Source organism: Haliotis rufescens, unplaced genomic scaffold (assembly GCF_023055435.1).
Source record: "Haliotis rufescens isolate VD_foot unplaced genomic scaffold, xgHalRufe1.0.p SCAF_101, whole genome shotgun sequence".
NCBI classification, from domain to species: Eukaryota; Metazoa; Mollusca; class Gastropoda; order Lepetellida; family Haliotidae; genus Haliotis; species Haliotis rufescens.
The window spans coordinates 689,817-714,424 of record NW_025963782.1 but is presented as its reverse complement, the minus strand read 5'-3'; the positions used below and the strand labels follow the sequence as shown (position 1 = coordinate 714,424).

Sequence of the window (24,608 nt, the reverse complement as noted above, 5' to 3'; positions counted from 1 at the left end):
ACCAACTCTCTCTGTCAGGGCCGCACTAGACCAGCAGGATATGGCTTTGTTCTAACCACACACAACTCTCTCTCTGTGTCAGGGCCTCACTAGACCAGCAGGATATGGCTTTGTTCTAACCACACACAACCAACTCTCTCTGTCAGGGCCTCACTAGACCAGCAGGATATGGCTTTGTTCTAACCACACACAACCAACTCTCTCTGTCAGGGCCGCACCAGACCAGCAGGATATGGCTTTGTTCTAACCACACACAACCAACTCTCTCTGTCAGGGCCTCACTAGACCAGCAGGATATGGCTTTGTTCTAACCACACATAACTCTCTCTCTGTCAGGGCCTCACTAGACCAGCAGGATATGGCTTTGTTCTAACCACACACAACTCTCTCTCTGTGTCAGGGCCTCACTAGACCAGCAGGATATGGCTTTGTTCTAACCACACACAACCAACTCTCTCTGTCAGGGCCGCACTAGACCAGCAGGATATGGCTTTGTTCTAACCACACACAACCAACTCTCTCTGTCAGGGCCGCACTAGACCAGCAGGATATGGCTTTGTTCTAACCACACACAACTCTCTCTCTGTGTCAGGGCCTCACTAGACCAGCAGGATATGGCTTTGTTCTAACCACACACAACTCTCTCTCTCTGTCAGGGCCTCACTAGACCAGCAGGATATGGCTTTGTTCTAACCACACACAACCAACTCTCTCTGTCAGGGCCGCACTAGACCAGCAGGATATGGCTTTGTTCTAACCACACACAACTCTCTCTCTCTGTCAGGGCCTCACTAGACCAGCAGGATATGGCTTTGTTCTAACCACACACAATTCTCTCTCTCTGTCAGGTCCTCACTAGACCAGCAGGATATGGCTTTGTTCTAACCACACACAACTCTCTCTCTGTCAGGGCCGCACCAGACCAGCAGGATATGGCTTTGTTCTAACCACACACAACTCTCTCTCTCTCTGTCAGGGCCGCACTAGACCAGCAGGATATGGCTTTGTTCTAACCACACACAATTCTCTCTCTCTGTCAGGGCCGCACTAGACCAGCAGGATATGGCTTTGTTCTAACCACACACAATTCTCTCTCTCTGTCAGGGCCGCACTAGACCAGCAGGAAATGGCTTTGTTCTAACCACACACAATTCTCTCTCTCTGTCAGGGCCGCACTAGACCAGCAACATATGGCTTTGTTCTAACCACACACAACTCTCTCTGTCAGGTCCGCACTAGACCAGCAGGATATGGCTTTGTTCTAGCCACATGCTACTCTCTCTGTCAGGGCCTCACTAGACCAGCAGGAAATGGCTTTGTTCTAACCACACACAACTCTCTCTCTGTGTCAGGTCCGCACTAGACCAGCAGGATATGGCTTTGTTCTAACCACACACAACTCTCTCTCTGTCAGGTCCGCACTAGACCAGCAGGATATGGCTTTGTTCTAACCACACACAACTCTCTCTGTCAGGGCCGCACCAGACCAGCAGGAAATGGCTTTGTTATCCCCCGCCTCGCGAAAGCGCGAAGCGGGGGATATAGTATTCACGACTGTCCGTACGTCCGTCTGTCCGTCCGTCCGTCCGTACGTCCCACCTGTTTGTTGCCGCGATATCTCAAGAACTAAACACTGGATTGTCTTCATATTTGGAACTATGGTGTATATACAGACTCCGCAGACACCAGTCGGTTTTGGTGACCTTGATCCCATTTTCAAGGTCACAGCAGACAAATCTGCTTTTAGAGTTGGAAAATGGTGTTGCCGCGATATCTCAAGAACTAAACACTGGATTGTCTTCATATTTGGAACTATGGTGTATATACAGACTCCGCAGACACCAGTCGGTTTTGGTGACCTTGATCCCATTTTCAAGGTCACAGCAGACAAATCTGCTTTTAGAGTTGGAAAACGGTGTTGCCGCGATATCTCAAGAACTAAACACTGGATTGTCTTCATATTTGGAACTATGGTGTATATACAGACACCGCAGACACCAGTCGGTTTTGGTGACCTTGACCCCATTTTCAAGGTCACAGCAGACAAATCTGCTTTTGGAGTTGGAAAACGGTGTTGCCGCGATATCTCAAGAACTAAACACTGGATTGTCTTCATATTTGGAACTATAGTGTATATACAGACTCCGCAGACACCAGTCGGTTTTGGTGACCTTGACCCCATTTTCAAGGTCACAGCAGGCAAATCTGCTTTTGGAGTTAGAAAACGGTGTTGCCGCGATATCTCAAGAACTAATTGCTGGATTGTCTTCATATTTTGAACTATGGTGTATATACAGACACCGCATACACCAGTCGGTTTTGGTGACCTTGACCCCATTTTCAAGGTCACAGCAGACAAATCTGCTTTTAGAGTTGGAAAACGGTGTTGCCGCGATATCTCAAGAACTAAACACTGGATTGTCTTCATATTTGGAACTATGGTGTATATACAGACACCGCAGACACCAGTCGGTTTTGGTGACCTTGACCCCATTTTCAAGGTCACAGCAGACAAATCTGCTTTTGGAGTTGGAAAACGGTGTTGCCGCGATATCTCAAGAACTAAACACTGGATTGTCTTCATATTTGGAACTATAGTGTATATACAGACTCCGCAGACACCAGTCGGTTTTGGTGACCTTGACCCCATTTTCAAGGTCACAGCAGGCAAATCTGCTTTTGGAGTTAGAAAACGGTGTTGCCGCGATATCTCAAGAACTAATTGCTGGATTGTCTTCATATTTTGAACTATGGTGTATATACAGACACCGCATACACCTGTCAGATTTGGTGACCTTGACCCCATTTTCAAGGTCACAGCAGGCAAATCTGTTTTTGGATTTGGAAAACGGTGTTGCCACAATATCTCAAGAACTAATCGCTGGATTGTCTTCATATTTGGTACTATGGTGTATATGGCGGGGGATATTTCGTCACTCTGTGACAAATACTTGTTCTAACCACACACAACTCTCTCTCTCTGTCAGGTCCTCACTAGACCAGCAGGAAATGGCTTTGTTCTAACCACACACAACTCTCTCTCTCTGTCAGGTCCTCACTACACCAGCAGGAAATGGCTTTGTTCTAACCACACACAACTCTCTCTCTCTGTCAGGTCCTCACTACACCAGCAGGAAATGGCTTTGTTCTAACCACACACAACTCTCTCTCTCTCTGTCAGGTCCTCACTACACCAGCAGGAAATGGCTTTGTTCTAACCACACACAACTCTCTCTCTCTGTCAGGTCCTCACTACACCAGCAGGAAATGGCTTTGTTCTAACCACACACAACTCTCTCTCTCTGTCAGGTCCGCACTAGACCAGCAGGATATGGCTTTGTTCTAACCACACACAACTCTCTCTGTCAGGTCCGCACTAGACCAGCAGGATATGGCTTTGTTCTAACCACACACAACTCTCTCTCTCTGTCAGGGCCTCACTAGACCAGCAGGATATGGCTTTGTTCTAACCACACACAACTCTCTCTCTCTGTCAGGGCCTCACTAGACCAGCAGGATATGGCTTTGTTCTAACCACACACAACTCTCTCTCTCTGTCAGGTCCAATGAAGAAGAGCTGAGATATGCAGCTACACAAGTATTCCAGGAACAGATGACCCTGTTCAATTCAAGCAACATCACCGTGCCTGAAGTCGACACCAACGTCAACATCTACATCTTTACCTCCATCGTTGTCAGCGTCTTCCTCTTCGGTCTTCTCCGAGCTCTTCTCTTCTTCAAAATAGCAGTAGATGCCTCCCAGGCCCTCCACAACAGAATGTTTGCCAAGATCCTGCGTGCACCCATTTCCTTCTTCGACAACAATCCTGTCGGTAAGTGGAAACGCACTGATGAGTATGGCAGGTTCATACAGGTTACTTGATAAAATGTAATGATAATATGGGAGAATTTAATCAGTTCGTTGACTTTGTTGTCACCTGGTGTGGTTGTTAGTTTACCCTGTTGGAGTGAGTGAGTTTGATTTTACACCTCTTTGAGCAATATTCCAGCAATATCACCAGAAATAGGCTTCACACATTGTACCCATGTCGGGAATTGAACCTGGGTCTTCAGCGTGACGAGCCAACGCAATAATTACTAGGCTACCTGACCACCCCATCCTGTTGGACATATAAAGTAGTTTACTTATGTTTTTGTTGCAAAGGATGTTTTTTAATACTGCCACAACTTAATTCTGACTTTGTATGCACCAATATCAATATTATATATAAATAACATTGTTCAGTCTCTTTAAATGATTTGAATTCCAATTTAGATGTAAATTTGGATTTTGGATAGTGGTAGCTTTTGGCTTTATAGGTATTACTATATTTATCCCAACATGTCTATGTTATTATTGAGGCTTAACATTGTTTCAATATTATTCATTACAGGTCGAATTTTGAACCGATTTTCAAAAGATGTTGGCCACATGGACGACCTGCTGCCAATCACATTCTTTGACTTTGTACAGGTAAGACAGGAATCAGGGCACTGTGACCTGCTGCCAATCACATTCTTTGACTTTGTACAGGTAAGACAGGAATCAGGGCACTGTGACCTGCTGCCAATCACATTCTTTGACTTTGTACAGGTAAGACAGGAATCAGGGCACTGTGACCTGCTGCCAATCACATTCTTTGACTTTGTACAGGTAAGACAGGAATCAGGGCACTGTGACCTGCTGCCAATCACATTCTTTGACTTTGTACAGGTAAGACAGGAATCAGGGCACTGTGACCTGCTGCCAATCACATTCTTTGACTTTGTACAGGTAAGACAGGAATCAGGGCACTGTGACAGATAGAAGCCAGTGGCTTCGATGGACAATTGCAATTATAAGCTTAAGAATTGTCAGTCAAGAGACAAATGGGTACTCTGCCTTGAGTAGTAAATATAACAGAAAAACAAGCTGTATATTGTGTCATTTTTTTACTCTAATCTATGGTAATCTTATCATTTGATATTATGTAATTTTGTGAAAACTATTAATGATCAATGGCAATGTTTGTTGTTTAACCCTAGCTGCTCTCAGCAATATTCCAGCTTTATGATCGCGGTCTGTAAATAATCAGATCTGGACTAGACAATCAAGTGATTGACTTCATGAGCATGGATCTACGCATTTGGGATACGATGACATGCATCAACCAAGTCAGCAAGCCTGACCACCCGATCCCGTTAGTCTCCTCTTACAACAAGCATAGTCGCCTCTTATGACAAGCATGGGTTGCTGAAGACCAATATCTTTAGGAAATCAATGGCAATATAAAGCACTACATTCCGATGATAAGTTTGCACATAACAGTGTACATGTGAACCAACTGTTCAGCAAGCCTACCGTCAGTAGCTGCATGACTGATTTATAGCATCCACACAAGCTGTTCTGGTAGTGGGAGTCAGTTGTGCGTCTGTGTTTCAGTGCTTCTTGTTGATCATCGGCATCATCATTGTGGCTGGCGTCATCAACCCATGGGTGTTCATCCCCACCGTGCCCCTGTGTGTGCTGTTCATCTTCATCAGGCGATACTACCTCCGCTCATCTCGCAGTGTCAAGCGCCTCGAGGGCACAAGTAAGAGTTTCAGGAATCATTGAAACACGAAAGTCATTTATCAAAAACCAAAAGAGTGTCCATGCCACTGTTTATTGTGTCTGTTAAGTGCAGTGGAACATGGGATAATTGATAAGAACTTCCAGACCCCTACCACCAAGCGTCTCAGCGCTAGGGTGATCGGAACTCCCATACTTTAACATAGGCTTACGATAGTCATGGTGCTATGATCGCTTTGTGTTTGTTTGTTTGTTTGTTGTTTAACGCCGCACTCAGCAATATTCCAGCTATATGACGGCGGTCTGTAAATAATCGAGTCTGGACCAGACAATCCAATGATTGACATCATGAGCATCGATCCATGCAATTGGGATCAATCACATGCATCAACCAAGTCAGTGAGCCTGACCTCCCGATCCCGTTAGTCGCCTCTTACGACAAGCATAGTCGCCTTTTACGGCAAGCGTGGGTTGCTGAAGACCTCTTCTACCCTGGATGTACAGGGGTCTGATCACTTTGTGGAACGGGGCAGTTTAATCGATCCTCTTCAGGTAGCAGTTGATGTCACAAAAAGCTCTTAAATTTATTACTTGTCTATCTGTCTGCAGCTCGAAGCCCAGTGTTCTCCCATCTGAGTGCCTCACTTCAAGGCCTACACACCATCAGAGCGATGAGCATCGAGGACAAGTTCATGTCGGAGTTCGATGCCCACCAGGACCTGCACACAGAGTCGTGGTTCCTCTTCCTGTCCACCAGTCGCTGGCTGGCTGTCCGCCTCGATTGGTTGTGTGCCATCTTCGTCACCGCAGTCGCCTTCTGTAGTGTCCTTTCAGCAGACCGTAAGTAAAACCATGCATCATTATCCTGCCACGACCATGACACTGTGATATCGTTCTGATGTGACGTCACTCCTTAATGCATGTCACATACAACCGTGGTAGCGGTTCAGGCAGCTGTTCAAACAACATTATACTGCATACTGCCACGAACATGTAAAGAACTCTGAATTAAATGTAACCGTGTAAGTGGGATGGGATTGAATCATACTGAATCCTTGTATGTGTTTGTGCAGGTATGGATGCAGGTCTCGTGGGTTTGTCCATCACGTACGCCATGACACTGATGGGTCTCTTCCAGTGGGGCGTCCGGCAGAGTGCAGAGGTGGAGAACCAGGTGCGTATGCATCCTGCTTGCAGGACCCTGGTTGTGCACCATTCATGTAGCTTGTTCTGAGGTTGAAAGGTGGGGTGAGGTGAAATGGGGTTTAACGTTGCGTCGCACTTAGGTAGCAATGTACATGTAGAGGTGTGTTTGGTTGCTTGTACTAGTCCTATGACTTTCTGTAGTAGGTGCGGTCGGGTAGCCTAATGGTTAAAGCGGACACTCGTCAGGCTGAAGACCCCACATGGTTCAATTCCCCACATGGGTACAATGTGTGAAGCCCATTTCTGGTGTCCCCCGCCATGATATTGCTGGAATATTGCTAAAAGCGGCGTAAAACCATACTCACTCACTCACTCACTTGCTGTAGTACAGCTAAGAAGTCATAAAGAGACTATGGCCAACCCTGTGTTTCCAACCAGACCATGTATAGATGGTATCAGATATCATTGATGACGTTCCCCCAGATGATATCGGTGGAGCGAGTGCTGGAGTACTCCCAGCTGCCATCAGAGGCTCCCCTGGACTCCAGCAAGGACAACAAGCCTCCGCCCAACTGGCCGCAGCACGGCATCATCAGTGGCGAGAAGGCCAGCCTCAAGTACTCCCAGAGCGGACCCAATGTTCTCAAAGACATCAATTTCTGTGTGAGGGCACAGGAGAAGGTAAATCTAGTTATTCTACTGTTCTTTGACGACAGGTTTTAATACTATCTAAATATATCTTATTTAAATAAAGTATTTTTTCTCGTCACGATATGGCTGAAATAATGCCGATTTCACGTTAAATTTGAACTCACTCACAGGAGAAGGTGGGTATATTTGAACAGAGAATGATGCATCTCTGCAATTCCCAGTTTTGCTTAGAGTGAGCAGCATGGCACACTTTCATAAGTAAAATGATCAGGAGCTCCATTATATGAAATGTATGTTCAGTTTATCATTAACCGGGGGGGGGGGGGGGGGGGGGGGGGGGCACGGGTGGCCCAGTCGTCTAAAGCGCCGCGATTCGCTGTGCAGAGTTGCGTCCCTTGGGCACGCCAGAAACCTATGATTGTGGGTTCGAATCCCGGTTCGCCCCAGTTATGTTTCTAGGTTTGTCAGCACCATACCCTTGCTCGTGGGTTTCACCGAAGTGGTAAACGTCTTAGACCTGCATCCCTTCGGGCTTTCCTCCCACATTAAGCTGACACGCCGTGATATAACTGGAATAATGTTAACAGCGGCGTTAAACCCAACTCACTCACTCACTTATTAACCGGGGCGGTCGGGTAGCCTAGTGGTTGAAGTGTTCGCTCGTCACGCCAAAGACCCCGGTTCGATTCCCGACATGGGTACAACGTGTGAAGCCCATTTCTGGTGTCCCCCGCCGTGATATTGCTGGAATATTGCTAAAAGCGGCGTAAAACCATACTCACTCCCTCAATTATCATTAACCATATGTGACATGTAGAGGCTTTGTGATTCTATAGAGAATGTTTACTGCTTAGCTTCCTCTTCTCTTAATTATGAGTCCTGTGAAGATCCGGGTTAGAATTGGTCTGCAGCAACTCATGCTTGTTGTGAGAGGCAACTAATCGGGTCAGGTGGTCAGACTCCCTGACTTGGTGGATGCATGTCATTGTATCCCAAATGTGTAGATCAATGCTCATGATGTCGATCACTGGATTGTCTGGTCCAGATTTGATTATTACAGACTGAGATCATATAGCTTGAATATTGCTGAGTGTGGCATTAAACAACAAACAAACTTTTGGGTGTGGGTTATTGTTTTCATATTGCACCATACATGCTCAAAATAATGCTCTGGTGCTTTAAAATTTTACACGGGTCAGAGGATCAGTGGGAACTCATTTTACTTTCTTAGTTTCCAGTTGAGTATACAACCAAAGCTACCTTTCAGACCTATAAGGTTTTGCATTCACATCTCATTCTACCTGGAACCCATTCAATGCTGGGGACACAGAGGAATATTCTAACAAATTCACTTGTGTAAGAAGACATCGCAAGTTTTTTAACCTATGATTCAGTGTGGGGCAAGACTGAAGCCCAAGATTCTTTCACAGGGCCCCATGCACTCATCCTTTGTATCAGAAAGATCCATTCTATTATCCTCAGTCTATCCTTACTGTGTATTGTAAGTAAACATTTCAGGTAATGAGCTTCTTTTGATCACCATTTATCATCCAAGACTGGCTCCCACAGGATATATCGCTTGGGTGAGATCAAGCTATATCTACCAGTACGTTGTAGATATCGCTGCAATGAAATGACATCACAATGCATGGCAGACCATTGTGACATCATTGGTTACCATGATGTCACAATCAAATGACATCACTAATGGCTCTGCTACTGAAGCTGTTTGCAGTACTTTTTACACCAAAGACACTGCTTGTTACTGTCTACAAACTGAAAAAGTTGGAAGAATGATGTTAGATGATAAATAAAATCTCACCCTCTTGTCTTTTGATATCAAAACATGTCAACGCTCGTTGATTTAAGCCTCAGAGTTTTCCCACTTTTATCTACTCATGTTAATATATTTGATATTAAAAGACACTCAGGTGAGATTCTCTGTTTGTAGTCATTAGATTGTTCAACATTGTCTCTTCATCTGTCTTTTCATCAGGTTGGAATCGTAGGTCGGACTGGAGCTGGCAAGAGCTCAATGATCGTGATGTTATTCCGTCTTGTCGAACCTAAAGGGAAACTGATGATTGATGGCATCAACATCTCGGACATCGGACTCCATGATCTGCGGAAAACCATCTCCATCATTCCCCAGGATCCAGTGCTGTTTACTGGAGCCCTCCGACGTAACCTGGATCCCTTCGGACAACATGATGACAGTCAGCTGTGGAAGTCCCTGGAGGAGGTGGGGCAGATGTTTCATCATGAAGTAGTCAGATTTAGCTGATATCATTATACTTACACAGCTAAACCCTCCTAATTAATTAATATAACTATGACTTCTTCTCTTTTCAGGTTAATAACTATCCCTGTCTGTGACATTAACTTTTGATCTCACCAGCCAGAACATGTCTGTTGGCATCCTTTTAATTCGGTTTTGTGTTGAAATATTTGCTGAACTAACTGACATCCTTTTAAAATACTTTCAACAAGTGGTTCAAGTTGTGGATTCTTTTTAAGATTTAAAAATGTTTTGCCAAGGAGCATTATTTTGCATAATGTTATCACCTTAAAGCCACTGCACGCTCCATAGCACACTCCATAGCCACAGCACACCCCATAGCACACTCCAAAGCACACTCCAAAGCCACATCACACGCCATAGCACACTCCAAAGCCACATCACACCCCATAGCACACTCCAAAGCCACATCACACCCCACATCACACTCCAAAGCCACATCAAACCCCATAGCACACTCCAAAGCCACATCACACCCCACATCACACTCCAAAGCCACATCACACCCCATAGCACACTCCAAAGCCACATCACACTCAATAGCCACATCACACTCCCATAGCACACTCCAAAGCCACATCACACTCCAAAGCACACTCCAAAGCACACTCCAAAGCCACATCACACCCCATAGCACACTCCAAAGCCACATCACACCCCATAGCACACTCCAAAGCCACATCACACCCCATAGCACACTCCAAAGCCACATCACACCCCATAGCACACTCCAAAGCTACATCGCACCCCATTGCACACTCCATAGACACATCACACCCCATAGCACACTCCAAAGCCACATCACACCCCACATCACACTCCAAAGCCACATCACACCCCATAGCACACTCCAAAGCTACATCACACCCCATTGCACACTCCAAAGCCACATCACACCCCATAGCACACTCCAAAGCCACATCACACCCCATAGCACACTCCAAAGCCACAACACACCCCATAGCACACTCCAAAGCCACATCACACCCCATAGCACACTCCAAAGCCACATCACACCCCATAGCACACTCCAAAGCCACAGCCCACCCCATAGCACACTCCAAAGCCACATCACACCCCATAGCACACTCCAAAGCCACATCACACCCCATAGCCACAGCACACTCCAAAGCACACTCCAAAGCACACTCCAAAGCCACAGCACACCCCATTGCACACTCCAAAGCACACCCCACAGTCACAGCACACGCCACAGTCACAGCACACCCCATAGCACACTCCAAAGCCACAGCCCACCCCATAGCACACTCCAAAGCCACATCACACCCCATTGCACACTCCAAAGCCACATCACACCCCATAGCACACTCCAAAGCCACATCACACCCCACATCACACTCCAAAGCCACATCACACTCCATAGCCACACCACATTCCAAAGCCATATCACACTCCATAGCCACATCACACCCCATAGCACACTCCAAAGCCACAGCACACTCCAAAGCCACATCACACCCCATAGCCACAGCATACTCCAAAGCTACATCACACCCCATAGCACACTCCAAAGCCACAGCATACTCCAACGCCACAGCATACTCCAAAGCCACATCACACCCCATAGCACGCTCCAAAGCCACATCACACCCCATAGCACACTCCAAAGCCACAGCACAAGCCACAGTCACAGCACACGCCATAGTCACAGCACACCCCACAGTCACAGCCCACCCCATAGCACACTCCAAAGCCACATCACACCCCATAGCACACTCCAAAGCCACATCACACTCCATAGCACACTCCAAAGCCACATCACACTCCATAGCACACTCCAAAGCCACATCATACTCCATAGCACACTCCAAAGCCACATCACACTCCATAGCCACAGCACACTCCAAAGCCACATCACATCCCATAGCACACTCCAAAGCCACATCACACCCCATAGCACACTCCAAAGCCAAATCACACCCCATAGCACACTCCAAAGCCACATCACACCCCATTGCACACTCCAAAGCCACATCACACGCCATAGCCACAGCACACGCCACAGTCACAGCACACGCCACAGTCACAGCACACCCCACAGTCACAGCACACCTCATCATGGCGTCTCAACTTAATGTTTTCTGAACCCAGAGTGACCCAGGTCTTGGACCACAGGAACAGGTTGGCTGCTGATAACCAAAGATCTTATGTGGAAATTAAAAGCAGCAATCAGAGGATCCTGTCAGCTTAGGAGGCATCACTGTGGGCAGGTTATTGTGCCCTAGATCACTTCGATGTTCAGCAAGGGTCAGAGAGAACTCATGTGTCTGTATTCTTGCAGGTCCATAGATCACTTGGATGTTCAGCGTGGGTCCGAGACTAACTCATGTGTCTGTATTCTTGCAGGTCCATAGATCACCTGGATGTTCAGCGTGGGTCCGAGACTAACTCATGTGTCTGTATTCTTGCAGGTCCATAGATCACTTGGATGTTCAGCGTGGGTCCGAGACTACATGTGTCTGTATTCTTGCAGGTCCATAGATCACTTGGATGTTCAGCGTGGGTCCGAGACTACATGTGTCTGTATTCTTGCAGGTCCATAGATCACTTGGATGTTCAGCGTGGGTCCGAGACTACATGTGTCTGTATTCTTGCAGGTCCATAGATCACTTGGATGTTCAGCATGGGTCCGAGACAACTCATGTGTCTGTATTCTTGCAGGTCCATAGATCACTTGGATGTTCAGCATGGGTCAGGGAATTCATGTGTCTGTATTCTTGCAGGTCCATAGATCACTTGGATGTTCAGCGTGGGTCCGAGACTACATGTGTCTGTATTCTTGCAGGTCCATAGATCACTTGGATGTTCTGCATGGGTCGGAGACAACTCATGTGTCTATATTCTTGCAGGTCCAGCTGAAACCAGCTGTAGAGGAACTACCAGGCCAGCTGGAGACAGAGGTGTCGGAGGGAGGCATCAACTTCAGCGTGGGCCAGAGACAACTCATCTGTCTAGCCAGGGCCATTCTCAGGAAGAACAAGATACTTCTGATAGATGAGGCCACTGCTAATGTTGATCCAAAGTAAGATGTGCCAGATTCTATCTCACGGACTCCTGGGTGGCCCAAGTTGATGGTTCCAGCATTGTAATGAGAGAATGGGTAATACCGTATTCAACGTAATAAGCGCCCACGGGGATATTTGCTAATATATTGGCTAGTGAACAATTCCAATTAGCACCCCTTCCGATTAATCAATATACACAGACTTATTTATGCACCCTTAATTATGGGGAATTAAATTCTGGAAAAATACATTGTTTTTGTATATAAACATTTCAGGCTGTCAGCATAAACAACAAAATCTTTCTTTCAACTCTGTTTTTTTCACCAAAATAATATTCTAATAAGAGCCCCCTATTTCTAATTTTGAGAGTGCCCTGGGCGCTTATTACATCGAATACGGTACTTCAAGTTAAACCATGTGGGAATGTATAGTTAGAATATTGCACCGGTGCTCAATTCTTGTCTATCATGTAGACTGGGTAGCCACAATTGCTGCAGAACAAGGACCGTCTGTATGTGGTCATATGGGATGAAACTCCATGAAATCAGAGCCTTCTCTTTCACTATCTAACATCTACTGGTATTATTCAAGAGTACACCTAACGGAATATCATGGATACTTCTATTCCATTCACCTGTGTTTCAGAGTTATGTAAATACTAGTTTACCAGGTCCAACACCCCATGTTAGAAGTAGGTCCCTATCAACCTGTGCTGGTCATACATGGGTTTAGTTGTCAGGCTAGGTGACTTGTTGGTTGGCTTGTTGTTTAACGCCACACTCAGCAATATTCCAGCTATATGACGGCGGTCTGTAAATAATCGAGTCTGGACCAGATAATCCAGTGACTGACATCATGAGTATCAATCCACACAACTGGAATATGATGACATCCATCAACCAAGTCAGCGAGTCTGACCACCCAATCCTGTTATTCTCCTCTTACGACAAGCATAGTCGCTTTTTACGGCAAGCATGGGTTGCCGAAGACCTATTCTACCCCGGATCTTCACCTCAACCATTGCACATAGTATTGATCACTGGATTGTCTGGTCCAGACTCGATTATGTACAGGCCACAGTCATATAGCTGAGTGAGACATTAAACTACAAATAAACAAAACGAGGTCAAAGCCTGGTTGGGATGTTGCTGACTCTTGTTTTAACTGTGAAATTTGTGAAGATTTTCTTTAAGAAACTCTCTCATGTAGAGTAGTTGATGAGGTTTCATCTGTTTGATCAACACGGACATGTATCCTTTCAGAACTGATGAACTCATCCAGGCAACTATCCGTGACAAGTTCCGCCATTGCACCGTGTTGACTATCGCCCATAGACTGCACACCATCATGGACTCCGACAGAGTACTGGTATGTTCCTGTCACTTATGTATAACATAAAGCAGGCATTGAAGGGTAGGTGGGGGATGGGGAGGGCCTGTTGTCCTTGTTGATGGTGGTCACTATATGTGTCAAGATGGAGGTAGCTGGGCGGATGGGGAGGGGAGGCTGTCATGTTGCCTGTTGTCCTTGTTGATGGTGGTCACTATATGTGTCAAGATGGAGGTAGGTGGGGGATGGGGAGGCTGTCATGTTGCCTGTTGTCCTTGTTGATGGTGGTCACTATATGTGTCAAGATGGAGGTAGGTGGGTGTTGCCTGTTGTCCTTGTTGATGGTGGTCACTATATGTGTCAAGATGGTGGTAGGTGGGGGATGGGGAGGCTGTCATGTTACCTGTTGTCCTTGTTGATGGTGGTCACTATATGTGTCAAGATGGAGGTAGGTGGGGGATGGGGATTGCCTGTTGTCCTTGTGGATGGTGGTCACTATATGTGTCAAGATGGAGGTAGGTGGGTGTTGCCTGTTGTCCTTGTTGATGGTGGTCACTATATGTGTCAAGATGGAGGTAGGTGGGGGATGGGGAGGGCCTGTTGTCCTTGTTGATGGTGGTCACTATATGTGTCAAGATGGTGGTAGGTGTGGGATGGGGAGGGCCTGTTGTCCTTGTTGATGGTGGTCACTATATGTGTCAAGATGGAGGTAGGTGGGTGTTGCCTGTTGTCCTTGTTGATGGTGGTCACTATATGTGTCAAGATGGAGGTAGGTGGGGGATGGGGAGGGCCTGTTGTCCTTGTTGATGGTGGTCACTATATGTGTCAAGATGGTGGTAGGTGTGGGATGGGGAGGGGAGGCTGTCATGTTGCCTGTTGTCCTTGTTGATGGTGGTCACTATATGTGTCAAGATGGAGGTAGGTGGGTGTTGCCTGTTGTCCTTGTTGATGGTGGTCACTATATGTGTCAAGATGGTGGTAGGTGGGGGATGGGGAGGCTGTCATGTTACCTGTTGTCCTTGTTGATGGTGGTCACTATATGTGTCAAGATGGTGGTAGGTGGGGGATGGGGAGGCTGTCATGTTGCCTGTTGTCCTTGTTGATGGTGGTCACTATATGTGTCAAGATGGAGGTAGGTGGGGGATGGGGAGGGCCTGTTGTCCTTGTTGATGGTGGTCACTATATGTGTCAAGATGGAGGTAGGTGGGGGATGGGGAGGGGAGGCTGTCATGTTGCCTGTTGTCCTTGTTGATGGTGGTCACTATATGTGTCAAGATGGTGGTAGGTGGGGGATGGGGAGGGGAGGCTGTCATGTTGCCTGTTGTCCTTGTGGATGGTGGTCACTATATGTGTCAAGATGGTGGTAGGTGGGGGATGGGGAGGCTGTCATGTTGCCTGTTGTCCTTGTGGATGGTGGTCACTATATGTGTCAAGATGGAGGTAGGTGGGGGATGGGGAGGGGAGGCTGTCATGTTGCCTGTTGTCCTTGTTGATGGTGGTCACTATATGTGTCAAGATGGAGGTAGGTGGGTGTTGCCTGTTGTCCTTGTTGATGGTGGTCACTATATGTGTCAAGATGGTGGTAGGTGGGGGATGGGGAGGCTGTCATGTTACCTGTTGTCCTTGTTGATGGTGGTCACTATATGTGTCAAGATGGTGGTAGGTGGGGGATGGGGAGGCTGTCATGTTGCCTGTTGTCCTTGTTGATGGTGGTCACTATATGTGTCAAGATGGAGGTAGGTGGGGGATGGGGAGGGCCTGTTGTCCTTGTTGATGGTGGTCACTATATGTGTCAAGATGGAGGTAGGTGGGGGATGGGGAGGGGAGGCTGTCATGTTGCCTGTTGTCCTTGTTGATGGTGGTCACTATATGTGTCAAGATGGTGGTAGGTGGGGGATGGGGAGGGGAGGCTGTCATGTTGCCTGTTGTCCTTGTTGATGGTGGTCACTATATGTGTCAAGATGGAGGTAGGTGGGGGATGGGGAGGCTGTCATGTTACCTGTTGTCCTTGTGGATGGTGGTCACTATATGTGTCAAGATGGAGGTAGGTGGGTGTTGCCTGTTGTCCTTGTGGATGGTGGTCACTATATGTGTCAAGATGGAGGTAGGTGGGGGATGGGGAGGCTGTCATGTTGCCTGTTGTCCTTGTTGATGGTGGTCACTATATGTGTCAAGATGGAGGTAGGTGGGTGTTGCCTGTTGTCCTTGTGGATGGTGGTCACTATATGTGTCAAGATGGAGGTAGGTGTGGGATGGGGAGGGGAGGCTGTCATGTTGCCTGTTGTCCTTGTTGATGGTGGTCACTATATGTGTCAAGATGGAGGTAGGTGGGTGTTGCCTGTTGTCCTTGTGGATGGTGGTCACTATATGTGTCAAGATGGAGGTAGGTGGGGGATGGGGAGGGCCTGTTGTCCTTGTTGATGGTGGTCACTATATGTGTCAAGATGGAGGTAGGTGGGGGCTGGGGAGGGGAGGCTGTCATGTTGCCTGTTGTCCTTGTGGATGGTGGTCACTATATGTGTCAAGATGGTGGTAGGTGGGGGCTGGGGAGGGGAGGCTGTCATGTTGCCTGTTGTCCTTGTTGATGGTGGTCACTATATGTGTCAAGATGGAGGTAGGTGGGTGTTGCCTGTTGTCCTTGTGGATGGTGGTCACTATATGTGTCAAGATGGAGGTAGGTGGGGGCTGGGGAGGGGAGGCTGTCATGTTGCCTGTTGTCCTTGTTGATGGTGGTCACTATATGTGTCAAGATGGAGGTAGGTGTGGGATGGGGAGGGGAGGCTGTCATGTTACCTGTTGTCCTTGTTGATGGTGGTCACTATATGTGTCAAGATGGTGGGGGATGGGGAGGCTGTCGTGTTGCCTGTTGTCCTTGTTGATGGTGGTCACTATATGTGTCAAGATGGTGGTAGGTGGGTGTTGCCTGTTGTCCTTGTGGATGGTGGTCACTATATGTGTCAAGATGGTGGTAGGTGGGTGTTGCCTGTTGTCCTTGTTGATGGTGGTCACTATATGTGTCAAGATGGAGGTAGGTGGGGGATGGGGAGGCTGTCATGTTGCCTGTTGTCCTTGTTGATGGTGGTCACTATATGTGTCAAGATGGAGGTAGGTGGGGGCTGGGGAGGGGAGGCTGTCATGTTGCCTGTTGTCCTTGTTGATGGTGGTCACTATATGTGTCAAGATGGTGGTAGGTGGGGGCTGGGGAGGGGAGGCTGTCATGTTGCCTGTTGTCCTTGTTGATGGTGGTCACTATATGTGTCAAGATGGAGGTAGGTGGGTGTTGCCTGTTGTCCTTGTTGATGGTGGTCACTATATGTGTCAAGATGGAGGTAGGTGGGTGTTGCCTGTTGTCCTTGTGGATGGTGGTCACTATATGTGTCAAGATGGAGGTAGGTTGGTGTTGCCTGTTGTCCTTGTTGATGACGATGATAATATGTGTCCAGATGGATTGATGCTCATGATATTAATCACTAAATAGTCTGGTCCAGATTTGATTATTTACAGACAGCCGTCATATAGCTGGAATATTGTGCGGCATTAAACAACAAACCAACCAACCAAATCTCAACGTTTTGCTTAACTTGACAAGTGGATGAGGATGGTAATGCTTTGCTAAAGGCAACCATTCAACAATTTAATACAAGATTTTATTGTCTTATTATCTTAGGGGGCACAGGTGGCCCAGTCATCTACAGTTCCCGTGATTCGCTGTGCAGAGTTGCATCCCTTGGGCACGCCAGAAACCTATGATTGTGGGTTCGAATCCCGATTATGTTTCTAGGTTTGTCAGCACAATACCCGTGCTCGGGTTTCACCAAAGTGGTAAACATCTGAGACCTGCATTACTTCGGGTTTTCCTCCAACATTAAGCTGACACGCCGTGATATAACTGTAATACTGTTAAAAGTGGCGTTAAACCACCTCACTCACTCACTTTTTATCTTGATTACATCCCTTAAAAGGCTTAATCCTGCATGACACTAATCAGTACCATCATTTCCCAGGTGATGGATGATGGTAAAATCATTGACTTTGATGAACCCCATCTGCTCCTGGAGAAAGGTGAAGGTCATTTCTACCAGATGGTGCAGCAGACGGGCAAGACAGAGGCCGAGCACCTGATAGAGATAGCAGAGACCGCCTACAAGGACAGACACACCAGTCAACCCCTCGATGACAAGGTCATGCTCACAGAAAACGGAATGACTTACGAGTCAAAGACGGACCAAGGAAATCAAAACGAAATGGCAGAGGAACTTGATAGTGCCATATCTAGTTCTAGCATCGAAGAGAACGCTCCCATGTTTGAGACGGTGCCTAGTGAACCAGAAGACATGGATGCAGCTCTTAATGAACCTTTGTTAGACCAGGATGCAGTTGTAAAGAAGGCTGAAGAAGGCTCAGTTCCTAAGGTAAATGGTAAACATCCCACAATTAACGGTGCTGGGAACGCCGGAGATGAGTACGGAATGCCAGAGGACAGTTACTGTGATGATGATATCGAAGAAGCGTTACTGACATCAGAAGAGAACACTGTAGAATTAACTCCCTCCACTCCAATTGTGAGTATAGCCAAACAGAAGCGTGGATCGAAGGACTTGTCAGAGAACGTGTCGTCCACGACACCGCTACTGACGGCTGACAGCCAGACGGCAGACTCTATAGATGTTTGATGAGTGTAGAGACCCGTTGATGCAATGTACCAGTGTGATCATATCATGTCAGGAATACTGTTTCATAAGATCAAGTTTCATCATGCTCTCATTCTTATGCTTAAACTCGATAAGTCATTTTCTTGATGTCATTGTGTTTTTGTGTCATTTTCCAAATTGAAAGAATATAGAAGATAATTTTAGCCTTAGTGTGTATGTAGAATTATTCTGTTGTTGGTGTGGGACTGCAGTTTTAGAATCATGTTTAGTTGTTGTTGTTTTTATATTTACGATGTTGTAGATATATATGTTTTAGGACTTTATTGATTTTAATTGATTTTTTTATTGTTTTGTTGTTTTATTCTGTTCTATTTCCATGTAGCTGTGGTGCTCTGAGTTTAAAACTTGTCACCTCTTGCTTGCTTGGAGTCTCAGTTTTTTTACATTTAACTGTCTCTTCTCTTGTTTTAGTAGTGTGATGTTAGATGTTATGTTCCAACTTTACACAAGAGTTTTAATGATGCAATTTTACTCACTTCTTAGCTTCACGCTTGTTCATACTCTGCCAAAAGACATGTCTGTGATTGCTGCATCATACACTCTGACCCACTTATGTCCCCCAGGGTGATTCTGGGTTAGAAAAGATCATCATGCGATGATGGCGTGTCATGATACCAAGATGGCGTGTCATGATACCAAGATGGCGTGTCATGATACCAAGATGGCTTGTCATCATGCCAAGATGGCATGTCATGATACCAAGATGGCGTGTCATGATACCAAGATGGCGTGTCATCGTGCCAAGATGGCGTATCATCATACCAAGATGGCGTGTCATCATACCAAGATGGCTTGTCGTCATACCAAGACAGCATGGATTGTTGTTCACAACATAAATCACTGGATTGCCTTGCCATTATATAGCTAGCTGGAATAGCAACCTACTTAATGTTTGAAATTGTTTCTTTATGACTACATTCCATTCATGTATATTTTCATGGTGACTTAATTATCTCCACATGGTTGACATGTTCAGTATAACAATGCTACACATCATGATCACGGCAACCATGTTAGTATGTTGATTTCGGTGCAAGGTTTATTCATGTTACCTGCTTTCAAGATGTGTATATGACACTTTGTTTCATGTGGAGATCTGGGATAGAATAGGTCTTCAGCAGCCCATGCTTGCGGGAAAGTCCCGTTAATACTGAGTAACGTTTTTGGCTTGGGGTCAGCAGTCATATTAATTTGGAGACACATTAATTTCAAGATTTACAATGCATTTATGTACTGTAGTATGACTACTTTCTTGAATAATTATTGAATTTATATATACTGTATTCGATGTAATAAGCACCCAGGGTGCTCTCAAAATTAGAAATAGGGGGCTCTTATTGGAATATAATTTTGGTGAAAAAAACACAGAGTTGAAAGATTGTAAATTTCTAGGTTTATGTACCTGAAATGATACAAAAGAAAAGTCTGTGCGTATTATACAGGACAGATATATTTTTCCAGAAGTTAATTGCCCATAGTTAAGGGTGCATTTAACACACGAGTGCGTATTATACCCGAATAATAAGTCTTGTGTTCATTGATCAATCGGAAGAGGTGCTAATGGGGATTGTTCACTAGCCAATATATTAGCAAATATCCCCATGGGCGCTAATTAGAGCGGAGCGGTAACACTATAATAATGATCATGTATGCTAATATTGCTACTCACATTGTGCTGGTAAGATTGCTTAAGAAAATAGGATGCACCAAGATGTTTATTCAATCTTGAGAGACAATATCAGTGACACTGAAGGCCAAGTATGTGACTGTGGCACACCAGGCTGATATGAGGATTCCTCTCCTGCCGGGTACCCACAAACTGCTGTGTGATGTCATCAAAGCTGTGAATGACGATACACATAATGAGCCAGACACCTTGTAACATTACTTCATTCAGCTCATGTTATTGGAGGGGCGGTCGGGTAGCCTAGTGGTTAAAGCATTCGCTCGTCACGCCGAAGACCCGGGTTCAATTCCCGATAAAAGCGGTGTAAAACCATACTCACTCACTCATGTTATTTGGTAGCAGAGGTTAAGTCCACTGTTTCATCCAATCGGTGACAGAGTGGTTCAGGATTCCAACTGCTATCCCCAGCATCCTGAGTTAAAATAGATACCCAGCACTGTGGTGTATGTATATCAGATGAAAGATTGAAACAGGTTCAGGTTCTTCAGAGGACAGATTTGAAACGGGTTGTCAGCTTCGGTGACTTGGATATTCCGTGTCGTGGTACCCAGGAAGATGTTGCTCATAATGTCTACCCCTAGCTTGTCAGAGGGCTCCAAAATAGCAGATATAGTCTTCAGTGTATCATCTTCCCGAGGCAAAGGCATTAACTGACTATAAAAGTTCCACCCTTGCCGAACTAGGCTTGAATTACTAGCCTCGATCTTAGCGCCACCATTGGCTATTGTGAGTTATGGCGTTTCTTTGTTCCTCCTATTGACCAATCGGATTCAACCTCTCATAGAACTTGCATTTGCTTCAAACAAAATGGCGGCGCCCAGTGAAGACGATCTGAACGAGAACCAAGATCTATTTTGAAATAAAACGGGTCTTACCTCGCCAAGTGCATTAAATCACTTGAGCACCTTGATCAAGAACTTGAAAATTCTTTTGAAAATATCTGCCGACAACCATTTGGTACACATGCAGTCGACCGAAATCTGAAAGTTGAAATCCATACTGTTTATGAACCGGATGTCAAGTTCGTTCCACGATTTTGATTTGACTATGCATAAACTCAATAGTCCAGCCAATGTGTAACTCGGGAAATGCAGCCTAGTTCGGCAAGGGTTAAAACTGGACTTTAATATGTCAGTTAATGCCCTTGCCTCAGGAAGATGTCAGTGTATCAGAAAAGCCTAGCAATGTTTGAGTAGTATAGATGACTGTTTGACACTGGGTGCTCTGTGTGCCTTGAACTTTTTCCGGTGTATATGTTGTGAATAGATGATAATTGTTTGACTTCTCATATATATACATTTTGTTTGCACATAATAATATACATGATATACTACTCAACTTTTGATATTTTGTATGTACAATGATGTCCCTGTCAAAACATGAGTAGTGTTGCATGTAATTTAAAGGAATGATGATGTTTTATTCATTCCTTTACCACTGGTTTTGTTGTGGCCATGTGTGACTTAAAACAATGGCTGCTTAAGAGGGATATTGAGGTTTATGTTGTCACTACTACTTTATGAACCCCTGTGGGGCTTAGGGCGGTGGGGTAGCCTAGTGGTTAAAGCATTCGCTTGTCACACCAAAGACCCGGGTTCGATTCCCGACATGGGTACAATGTGTGAAGCCCATTACTGGTGACCCCTGCCGTGATATTGCTGGAATATTGCTAAAAGAAGCGTAAAACTATAGTCACTCACTCACCCTGTAGGGCTCACAGGTTGTGATAAGTCCCCAGCTACCTGTGCTGATTGTTAGAGGTGACCAAATGGATTGAGTGGTCAGGTGGGGGACTTGGTTGATAGCATGTCCTCCACCCTGACAGAATGGATCATTGCTCACAATATCAATGACTGGATTGTCTATCCAGACTCAAATATTTACCACGTGGCACGGTGGCCCAGTCATCTAGGGCGCTGAAATTCGCTGTTCCGAGTTGCGTCCCTTGGGCACGCCAGAAACCTATGATTGTGGGTTCGAATCCCGTTTTGCCCCGATTATGTTTATAGGTTTGGCAGCACCATACCCGTGGGTTTCACCCAAGTGGTAAACATCTTCGACTTGCATTGCTTCGGGCTTTCCTCCCACATTAAGCTGACACGCCGTGATATAACTGGAATACTGTTAAAAGCAGCGTTAAACCAAACTCACTCACTTTCTCAAATATTTACAGGCCACTGTCATGTTGCTGGAATATTGTGGAGTGCAGTATTAAACAACAAACAAACAAAACACTGTATATGATAATACATTTAGTGACATGGATTTTGAATAAATTGCAGTAATGTTGTTTGCAGTAACTGTTAAACGGTCTCATCTTCTGTGTGAAACGAGGTGTAGGTTTGTCCTCACTACAAAATACCATTGAAACATTTCCTGAATATCAAAAGATTAAAAAGAAGAAACAAAGTAACTTCCTTTGTCTCAAATAAGTGTGACATTTGCAACCATGATCATCTTAATAGACTTGTCACATGAAAAACCTTATCAATTTTTGTTAGATTTTCCTCGAATTTTAAAAAAACCAATTGAGGTTGGAGGCATTTTATTTTTTATGTTGTATATCTGATGAAGCAATTTGTGTACATTTTCTGTCGACAGATGTGATTCCCATGAAGCATGGATGTTGGTAGTATTACGTGTGTGATGTGGATGTTGACTGGGAGGCAAGCTGGGATGAAAATCCTGCAATCATTTAGTTAAAGTCAAAAATGTTTGGGGAATGGAAAATTATTACCATATTTGACTTAATAAACGACCCAACCATATTGTTGGGCCCCAACACAAACCTGGTGAGATTTAAGCTCGTGTTTCGAGTCGGTATACTAGTCAATCATTACAACCCACACCCACTGTCACAAAAGATAACCTCCAGGTGCTAGAATCATACAAGATGTGGTGACTTAGTCGCCATACCTTTTACTCATAATATCAATCACTGGTTTGTCTGGTCCAGACTTGATTATTTACAGGCCGCAGTCGTATGGCTGGAATATTTTTTGTTTGCATCCCCTCTGCCCTGTGAATTACTTTTTGGGGTGATAATTTTGTCAAATATGGTAATTTTGTAATTGAATATTGTGGAATGATGGGTTCCATCAAAGTAGACTTCCCACTGCCTCCATGTAGATACTGTAGCATCATGTGTAGGTCATATAGCAGCATTAGAAACTGGTACTGGTAGTCCTTGCCAAACTGCCCAATAGTTAAGGTATCATAAGGACTAATAGAAATTTGCCATTTTAAGGGTTTTACTATGTGTTATCATTAGAAGGACTAGCGGACTAAAACTGTTAGTTTCTACGGCTGTGTTGGTCATAGTCTGCTGTCCCTGTCTTGGTGTTTCAACAGTCATGTGTATAAGGAAAGAGGACAATCATGATTTACTGATTGGCTGGTTTATTGGATAAATGTACAAATGGTATGCAATAAATATTTTGAAACATGATGTTTTTTGTTGTTTATTGTATCAGTAGAAAACTAAAAGTATCGCTATATCATACCTAGTTAACACAACTAAAAGGAGAACCGTGAAGATCCGGGGTAGAATAGGTCTTCAGCAACCCATGCCTGCCGTAAGAGGTGACTATGCTTGTTGTAAGAGGCGACTAAGGGGATCGGTTGGTCAGGCTCGCTGACTTGGTTAATGCATGTCATCGTATCTCAGTTGCATAGATTGATGCTCATGATGTCAATCACTGGGTTGTCTGGTCCAGACTCAATTATTAACAGACTGCAAGCATATGACTTGAATATCGTGTGAGACGTTAATCAACAAACAATAATCTCAACATTTTATTTCACAAGTTCAAGCAGGATAAAACTGTCCATGTTCAGCCAGCTGGTGATTTAGACAATTTGATCAGTGCGTCTGTTACTCAAAAATTTGGATTGTTCCTGTAACAAGGCAGGCTACTGACCTACCTCTCCAAGATGGTGCAGCTTCATTCATTTGCTACTGAACTCTCCGATTCACTCTTTCCACTAGGTGTATCCACTGGAGAGACTTAGTGTCCATGAAATAACATCTTCCCGAGGCAAGCGTGTCCACTAGCCTGTATCAAAGCTACGAACAAGACTGATAAAAAGGGAAGATGTGGAATAAATGCTCCACTGCCTCAGCTGTTTACAAAGTTTTTAACAATAGACCCTAGGAGTAGAGTTGTGAATAATGAATAACCTTCCTGGTTGTTGAAGTAGTTGATGA

The 24,608-nt window shown here is 45.3% G+C and overlaps 1 protein-coding gene across 5 annotated transcripts in view; it reads left to right on the top strand.

Moving 5' to 3' along the window:
• LOC124128430 (ATP-binding cassette sub-family C member 4-like) overlaps positions 1-23,847 on the top strand; it is a 150,474-nt gene extending 126,627 nt beyond the window's left edge. For all 5 annotated transcript variants that reach the window (XM_048391894.1, XM_048391896.1, XM_048391895.1 and 2 more), the window contains 10 exons: positions 3,562-3,833; positions 4,395-4,474; positions 5,423-5,573; positions 6,161-6,391; positions 6,625-6,725; positions 7,181-7,378; positions 9,345-9,590; positions 12,518-12,690; positions 13,936-14,041; positions 18,007-23,847. In XM_048391894.1, the coding sequence (XP_048247851.1) occupies positions 3,562-3,833; positions 4,395-4,474; positions 5,423-5,573; positions 6,161-6,391; positions 6,625-6,725; positions 7,181-7,378; positions 9,345-9,590; positions 12,518-12,690; positions 13,936-14,041; positions 18,007-18,675 (2,227 nt within the window). In that variant the 3' untranslated portion in view covers positions 18,676-23,847. The remainder of the gene's footprint in view (positions 1-3,561; positions 3,834-4,394; positions 4,475-5,422; positions 5,574-6,160; positions 6,392-6,624; positions 6,726-7,180; positions 7,379-9,344; positions 9,591-12,517; positions 12,691-13,935; positions 14,042-18,006) is intronic.
• Positions 23,848-24,608: the final 761 nt, after the last annotated feature.